This window comes from Pocillopora damicornis, chromosome 8 (genome assembly GCF_964200805.1).
Source record: "Pocillopora damicornis chromosome 8, jaPocDami1.2, whole genome shotgun sequence".
Lineage (NCBI taxonomy): Eukaryota > Metazoa > Cnidaria > Anthozoa > Scleractinia > Pocilloporidae > Pocillopora > Pocillopora damicornis.
This window is the reverse complement of record NC_142677.1, coordinates 6,866,271-6,875,092: the sequence shown is the minus strand read 5'-3', so window position 1 is coordinate 6,875,092 and position 8,822 is coordinate 6,866,271. Positions and strand designations below refer to the sequence as shown.

Here is an 8,822-nt window from a genome sequence, read left to right as displayed (position 1 = left end):
GCTTTCTATTGATCTTGGTTTTCTGATAAATCTGAAGTTACATGAAACTCTCTCCCATGGGATCGTAACGTCAGGCATTTAGGGATAAAATCTTGTTTTTATAACTGTGTTACTTTAAGCTTCTTCAGTACGACAAGATTCCTAGCATGTAAAAGATACTAACCTCTTCTTCCCGTCCACAATTTCCGCACTTGACATGCGTCGCATGATGTGCCTTTCTATCATCAGCAGGGCATGTCCCCGATAAGTTGTGACAGCGGTGGCACGGATAAAACACTCCGCAACATGGAAACTTGACACTACATCTCCTCTGGTAATGCTCACACTGCCATTGCGGAGTCTCCTGAAGTGGAAGGCTCTCCTCTACGGTTCTGTATTCTCTTACTGTTGTTTCCCTTTCTCTTCGCTCTTTCAATTCTCTTTCCATTCTCTCTCTATTTTCTCTTTCTTCCCTTTCTCTCGTTTCTCTCTCTTCTCTTTCTCTCATTTCTCTCTGTTCCCTCTCCCTTCTTTCTCTCTCCTCTTGTTCTCTCATTTCCCTTTGTTCTCTCTCTTTCCTTTCTCTCGGCTCCCTTTGCCTCCGTTCTCTTGTATCCCTATGTCTTTGTGCCGCCTCTCTCTGCCTTTTGGTTCTTTCTTCTCGCTTCTTAAGAACTCTATCGATTTCAGCCACTTGTTGTTCTAGAGAAACCAGTGAAGGGTCCCTGAGCGATAATGAAGCAAATGAACCTTCCTGTTGATAATTGAATGGGCCATGGTTCCTAAAGCTTCCTTCTCGTGTCTCTGAATGAACCATTTCTGATGCAGTCAAACCACCATTTTCTAAGCTATCTCCATAGGAGGGTCTGTAATTGTTGAAGTCCCCTACACGTTCTTGTCCATGACTTCCTAACACATCATAAGTGGAAGTAACTGGGGCTACAATTCCTGAAGTCGTGCTTGAAGAGAATTGCCAAGTGGTGGTAGGAAAATTTGGTGTGGTAACGACTGGATATCTCACAGCGGGCGCCAATGGTCTGACTCCTAGTGAAGGTGATGCCGTCTAAGTCTCATTTCCTACAGAAAAGTCTTCAAAACTTGAAACGCTCGTCTGATGTTTTTTACTTGGCAGATTTTCATTCCAGTTAAACGAATCAACGCCTCGGCTGAAGCCACTGGCACTGGTGAACTGCCCGTCATTGATGTCATAGGCTGGTAATTCACTGGCATCGGATCTCGGTACCGTGGACTCACCGCCTTGGAATATACATTCTTTAGCATTAAACCGCTTCTATCCGAAGCCGATGAATGGGGAAGGCTCCAAAATGGGGAGGAGCTGTTATTTCTGGTTAGAGAGTGTTGAGTCCAATCGCTTGAATTCTTGTTGCTAACTGGCATGTTATAACTTTCTGAAAACGAGCTCTGTGAAAGACTCGGATCTGTTGAGTGCCGGGCGAAAAAGTTTTGATTAATACCAGTAGTCTCTAAGGCTGGTATCTTCCCATTCTGGTAATGTGTGTCAAGTGCATTGAACAGCTCTGGATTCCGTTGCACAGTCTTTGGTCTTGCTCCTTGACTTGTAGCTTCACCATCTCTTTCCGCTGAAAGCTCAGCATTATTTCCTACTTCAGAGCTGTTAGTTTTTTCAGGTCTTTATCTTTCTCCTCGTCACTTCTGGTGTTTAAATTTTTACAAGAACGTTCATTATTACTGCTGATACCATCGCTACTGGCTAGGCTTCTATCATTGTTTTCAGCACTAGAGTTGCCCGTGTCTTCATCAATGCTGTACTGTGAGTCAAATCGCATGTTGGCATTTAATTCTTCACTCAAAGACTCATTAGTTTCGGCTGACTCCACAAATGTTTCGTCTTCTTTTGGACATAGAGTGGATTGAATTGTGCAACTTTTAGCAGAAACGCCATTGTTGCTGGCAAAGTTATCTTCATCATCGTAATTATTGCTACTTTCATGATCATTAAGATATTCAATAACACAGTTTTCATCACAGTTCTCACCATTGTCATCGTCATTAACTCCGTCATCATCCTTGTTCTCATTGCTTTCTTCGCTATTTCTAGTGACATCATAATCATCATCAATATCATCGTCACCACCACGATCGTCGTCATTAGAACTGCTCGTGTAATTATTGGCTGCTTCATTTCCCTGTTTGTCTTCGTCTTCAGAGTTACTGTCTTGGCTAACGATGTCTTGATGATGTGCATACCCTTTAAGACGAGGATGGACTCTCATGCCGTCCTCCCCTCTACTACGATGATCCAGGGGTATTTTCGAGTATTTCGAGTTCAGTCGGGGGCTAGACTGGATCGGTTCTTCGAGAATGTGTTCCATGGTGTTTTGCTGAACTGTGGCTGCCACAGCTACTGAGATAAAAAAATTTTGTTAGCTCAGGCCTTCGAACATAATTTTCATAAATCAAATGACGAAACGTTCAATCAAAAGCAGGAGCGAGGCTAGGGCATTATACTTTTGGTTCAATAGGAAGGTCGAGATAACGGGAGGGGGGGGTGTGGGGAGTGACAAAAGATGAACAAATGGTCAAGATCGAAAGGAAAAACGACTGAAATGACTCTTACCAAAGTTCTTTTCATGTCTCTCTTTCTGTAGCTCTCAAATAAGTCAGTAATTTGCAACTGTTAGATTTCTTTTCGCAAAATCACGTTCATATAGAATGCGACCGTATTCTTCTTTTAGTAAATGACAGTTACTGTGTTCATTCAAGAATTTTTCCCCGTGCCATGTACATTCACCCGATGATGAGTTTCCAACCTCGCTGTCCAGGGGGAACAACTTCCGTTGGTTGCCGTGTCTGGTTTTGTATGTACGGCTCTTCTCTTTGGCTTTCAGTACTTCAAAGGATGTCACTAACATCAATGAAACAGAATCCCACTAAGAGAGCAGACATTATCATTACCTGGGGGAGTAGTTGAGAAGTTTAGGGGATCACGTGGTTTCCAGGGGGAATAGATGGAGGGGAAAAAGAAAACCGACTGCCAATTAACTGCAAATGAGGAGGGATGTCATAAAAATAGATGTTATAAAAATATTACAGAGCCTTATGGGGACGATCCGGTTAATTTTATAATGACAACCAAAATTCTCTGCCCCTTCCCTAGGTGATAATAATTACTTAAACCGTCCTATTATTAAATTTACTCTAATAGATCAGTTTGTAATCTCTTGTTTACTAACATTGGGAATACGCTACCAACCTTGGTCGTACAAGTTTAACCTGTCATTTCTTTCTGTATTTCATTCTGAATTGTTAGAGCACTTTTTCTGCGGCCTCTGAAGCTTAATTTGAGCAATTGAAACACACAGAGCAATATAACCACACCTGACAACAACAGCAAAAACAACAACAACAACAATACGTTAAGAGCATTATTGGAAAACTTCACAACAACGAATAATCATACAACAATATTGACGATAGCGTAACTACAGGCCTGCGCAGTTTGCAGAACTTTATTTCTAGTTGAAAGATGTGAAAGGTTTTTTATCCATCGGCTCAAATTCTTTATGATTGTCACATTCGCAGTTGAGACAAAGTCCAAATTCCTCAATCAGAAGTTTAATTTGATTTAAATTTAAAATTTTAAAATTTAAAATTTTGTTATGCTGATCAATGCACAACTATGACGTATTTAAATTAGCATATCAAATCTCGAATTAAAGTAAAAACTAAGTTATCTGATATTGTAACATCGATCGATGAATCAGTCATGAATTAAAGAGTGAAAAGATCCGCCATATATTTTATTGGTTCATTGATTTGCAGTGTCAATTCTTTTGAGGAGCACTGTCATGGTGAGTGTACGTTGAAGGATCGGCCTAAATCTAAATCTGTCTATAATCAGGGTCGGCCAGGGGGGGTAGTGGAATACCAATATACCCGAAAAAAAAATCGACAAACTACCCCAAAATACCCCAAATTCCTCCAAATATACCCAAAAATAATCGAAGCTTTGAATACTTTATACCTGAAATTCAAAGAAAGTGATATACTGAATACCTATATTTAAGCTGCAATATACCGTATACCCGATTTAAAACGCCCCTGAATACCGAATACCCAAAAACCCTGGCCGACCCTGTATAATAGTCTATGACAATCTTCTTCATCTTAAACTGCACTTATTTCCTTTTTGTATCCTTTTTGCCTTTTTTGGTTTCTCTCTTCCATTGACAAATATTAGACGAACTTTTCCCTCAGATTTACGACTTCTTTTGACAAGTTAAAATTCCTGTGTGGCTTTCCCTTGAAGGCTGAGGTTAACATTTTATTTCAGACATGCTCGAATAAATCATGTAATCTTCTGAGAATCAGTCTCAATAAACAAAATTAAAGGAAACGATAGAACTTACTTTTGCTGAATAGAAAGACGCTTCCGCGAGAATTTCCTCCGTTTGATTACGGCAACTCACGCTCCCCTTTTCAGATTATTTAAAGAACCAATTGTGTCAATTTTGTTTTTTTGGAAATTTCGTCATGCACCATTACTGTCGCGTGAGCTAGCGGCATATTTTGAGATTGGCACGTACGAGTGCTAAAACAGCTGTTTAGAACAATACGACGTTATGCACAAATCTTTCTGTATTTTGTCGTATCACATTTAGGAAATGTTGTCAGTCTTAGACTCTGACGTCGTTTAAGTCTCTAAAGGAAGCCTGAGTGGTCATCGGAGAGACGAACAGCAATGTCGACAAAATCGCTTTGATGATGAACTTCAGGGCAGTTTCGGATGCGTCTTCGCTGAACTACCGACATAGAAAAAGTGCGGAAAAATCATCGACATGACTGCTCTATCCTGCTTAAGTGGTGGTTATGTGATATTCGAAGGAAATGAAGGCAGCCAAGCGAAAGCGAGCGGTTGAGGTGCTGGACGAGAGTTTCCCTATGTCGAATACCTCGCAGTAAATTACGTGACTTACAAACTAAGACCTGCTGATGTAACGTAAACAAACTTGGCGTTGGATGATTCACCATGACAGCGCACCAGTGCCTCAAAGAATTCTTTTATCTAAAAACGCTTTCTTGCAGATTTTTATCACCTTTTCATTGACATGAAACGTGTGTTACTTCGCTGAGTATAGCTCGGTGCCTATCGCAGTACCTTGATACACAGATAAAGATGTTTTTCGACTTGTCACAAGCGCCGGACAAAGAAAATATTCTGAGTCCTCTTGAGGAATCGAACCTCACACCTCCGACTCTCGACCACTAAGCCAATAAGACTCTACAGTGAGCGAGTTCTATTACGAAGTTCATATAACACGCGTCCTGCAAACTGCTAGGATCAGCAATGTCGATAGCGTCATGTTTGTAAACAGATTAAGGAATAGGGTAAATTTTGAGCTCGGTGAAGATTAAGCAACAGTCTTTGTGGTTAGCACGGAGTCCAAAGGTCTGTGGTTCGATTTCCCATGGGGACTCAGATGTTTTTTGTTATCTTAGGCCTGTTCCAAACGTCGTGCTACTGCCGTGCCGAACTCAAATGAAATAGTAATTTCGATTTAAGCACGGCAGTAGCACGCCGTTTGAAACCATTAAGCGCGGCACGGCTGAATTAGGTTCGGCACGACTACTTAGCGCGGCAGGCCTTGCCGTGCCGCACGGCAGTAGCACGACTTGGTTTCAAACGTTGTGCTACTGTCGCGCCGAACTCAATTCATAAATTAATTTAACGGATTTTGCATTATTTGCATACTATTACGCATGCGCACTAATAAAAAAAGACAAATCTGCCCGTTTTGCCCGAAACCTTGAGAGAAGAGGAATCCGACGGTGACAATAAATTGCTTAGGGTTAGGGTTAGGGTTAGGGTTTGGAAACGCCGGCACGATCGTAATACAGTAACTTGCTGGCTCTCGTCAAGGGAAACCAGAAGAAGAATAAATGAAAAAACTTTCAAAAGTAATCCTCTCCTTGCAATAACAGTATTCAATATGGACTGTTGCATTCGCCTGCGTTGCCTTCTGGCATTTAAAATTGTCTTAAACAAAACAAACTTCTCGCGCTCTTCGTTAAGGTTTCCCTCCGCCATTTTGGATGGGGCGATACCGCTGGATGGATGGTTTGTTTTGTCTTTTGAATTTGGCGCGACTGCATTAGGTTCGACGTTTGAAACCGCTGCCGTGCTATCGTCGTGCCACTGCCGAGCCAAATTCATTTGAGTTCGGCACGGCAGTAGCACGACGTTTGGAACAGGCCTTACGCTCGTGACAAGACGAAAAACACGTTTCCCTTTTACTTCACCAAGCTAAAAATTTACCATCTTTCTTATTCTGTTTACAAACTTGATACATGTTTAGAACGAGGTCATATGAAACGTAACGCTGACTAAAAGTTTAACTTGAATCTCGTTGACGTTTGCTCTATTCGTTAGATCCAACAGAGCAGGCAAGAATTTTTTAACCTCAATTAAGCCTCTGTAAACAAAACTCGTCCGTAGACTCAACAAAACGCAACCTGAAAAAGTCAGTAAAATGATGACACCGACAATTGTTCGTTTGACAGAAATATTTAGTTTCGAGTCAGCATTAAAATTGCTAATAATTTCCGTCTACGTGACGACTGTCACGCACCAAAGCGTTCGGAACATCCTTGTCAGCACAATTTGTTCCCCTTTGGCTGTTAGTGCATGAAACGTGAAAAAACGATTTCAGTCCTCAAGACTGACTACTTCACACGAATGCATTTGATGGTCGTGATTTGATTTCCGTGATTTCTAACAGTGTGAGACAAATCGAGAAATACTTGCATGATATGCACGAGGAATATTGAATATTATTATGTTCCTTTTTGAGTCAAACTGGACTGATAAAAACATACGTATGAATATAAACATATTTTTTTCTGTGATGGTGAAGTAATTTAAACTTTAGGTAAAACTAAATCTAGGTATATGCAGAGCAATATGTGCGGAAGCAGTCATTACTTTTCTTACAATTCACTTCTCAAAGTTGTCGAAGAAACGTGATTCAGACCGCATGATTTGCGCGTAAGTGAATCAATTGGATCAAAACTTTGTCACTTAAAAGTCCCGTCGCTGGGTTTAGCGAGAAAAGAATTGAAACTCATTACGATCAGTATATAAATGTTACTTTAAATGTTAGTGAAAGTCGTTGAGTGTACACGTCTGTGGAAAAGTAATGGTGTGCTTATTTTTACGGTCAAACATTGGACCGAGCTTACAGTTGGGGAGTTTCTTCCTCGCTCTCGATCCGACACTTTCAAAGCGCCTTCAAGAGAAAGATATCACAGAAACTTGGTCTCCCACTGAACAGTGTTCACTCTCTGAGTGACGCGATCAAAGTATTCGTCAACATGTTTTTCTATGCATTGCGAATGATGTCAGCCGTTAAATCGCTTAGTTCCCATGTTCCTCTCTCTTCCTTTGTCCCCAAATCCTGCCGGCTAGATCTACTGGCCAGAGGAGCATTCACTGCACAAAGTAGTTTCCTATTTTCAGTTAAAAACTTTTATTTTTGAGAGTAAAACTCTTAAATGGCTGTCCGTGGGCTAAGAGTCATTCTCTCTTAACTTGAGGGTGAAAACCCTTAAACAAGTGGAGTGAAACGATATTACTAGGGTTTCTGGCCTTGACAAAGGCTAATGCTTCACTTAATTCACTTAAGGCTGTTAATTAACTTTTTCAAGTATTGTTCACCAAATTTAAGAGATCTAGAGACATTTGATAAAATGTCACTTACTCAAATTCATGAGAAGAATTTCCTTGTCATTAGTAGGCTATAAACCTAAATGTAGGAAATAGCCTAGCCGAGATAGCGTCACACCCATACAATGATGTGACAATAAGCCTTTGTTAATGGATATATCCCCTAGTTAAAGGGGATACCCCCTTCTTCTAAAGACTATGCACTTTAGTCAGAGGAAGCCCTCTTGTTAAAAAAAGAATGTTTTGTTCACTGCTTGCTAACATTTTGAGAAGTTAAAATCCAAATGTTTGTGATGGTATAAAAAAAGAGGTGAATGCTTCAAAAATCTATTAATCTACAAGGAAAAATCTAAGCAAAATAAAAATTGCACACCATAGAATGAAAAACAACAATTTTACTTTTGACTAGAATGACAACAAGACTACACAGCAACAGTTTTTAAAATTTTAAAAATTCCACAACTGTCATTTCAACTTTTTGTTGGAACCAACCTCAGCAATCATAATATAAAATTGTACATCTATCATTATGAACATCAAAGGCTCTTGATTAAGCCTTACAACTATATCAAGATCAACAATAATTAAAACAGCATCAGTTAGGGCTAGTTTACACCTGGTCCAGCAACACAGATTGAATCTGGAGAATAGAGTTCAAACTTAACTTAACTTCCAGAATCACCTCAACATACTATAATATTATGATGTTAGCTCTAAGGCAATAAAAAATTTGGATGATTCCAATTACTACCACTAAACTTGGGCCTCTGATTGTGTCTGTGCTGTAAACTAGCTCTACTATAACACAGCTATATATTTGTATGTATATAATATATCAGACATAGTTTGATGCTACACTGGTTTGCAGATTTAATGAATGTAACCGAAGAAGTTACAATTCATAGACCCAACTTTTCGACACTCCTGTCTAGTGCCTTCATCATGGGTGAACTAGACAGGAGTGTCGAAACGTTGGGTCTATGAATTGTAACTTCTTCGGTTACATTAATTAAATCTGCAAACCAGTGTAGCATCAAACTATGTCTGATTGTCCACCTGGTTGCCGTGTGAACTTTAATATATACTATATTTTAAACTACTTGTGAGTATCTCAAACAATATCAAGTTGATATGAACA

At 39.9% G+C, this 8,822-nt stretch overlaps 1 protein-coding gene and 1 long non-coding RNA gene across 2 annotated transcripts; both read right to left on the bottom strand.

Moving 5' to 3' along the window:
* Window positions 1–462: 462 nt before the first annotated feature.
* On the bottom strand, window positions 463–3,852 carry LOC149041184 (uncharacterized). The gene is made up of 3 exons (XM_089214564.1): window positions 3,215–3,852; window positions 2,579–2,866; window positions 463–2,362 (listed from the first exon to the last, which is right to left on the bottom strand). Exon 3 carries the CDS (start codon window positions 2,331–2,333, stop codon window positions 1,602–1,604), a length of 732 nt encoding a protein of 243 aa, XP_089070690.1. The 5' UTR covers window positions 2,334–2,362; window positions 2,579–2,866; window positions 3,215–3,852; the 3' UTR covers window positions 463–1,601.
* Window positions 3,853–5,003: 1,151 nt separating this feature from the next.
* LOC149041183 (uncharacterized) lies at window positions 5,004–8,514 on the bottom strand. Its single transcript, XR_016189177.1, has 2 exons — window positions 6,216–8,514; window positions 5,004–5,455 (listed from the first exon to the last, which is right to left on the bottom strand). It is a non-coding gene; the product is annotated as an uncharacterized LOC149041183 (long non-coding RNA).
* Window positions 8,515–8,822: the final 308 nt, after the last annotated feature.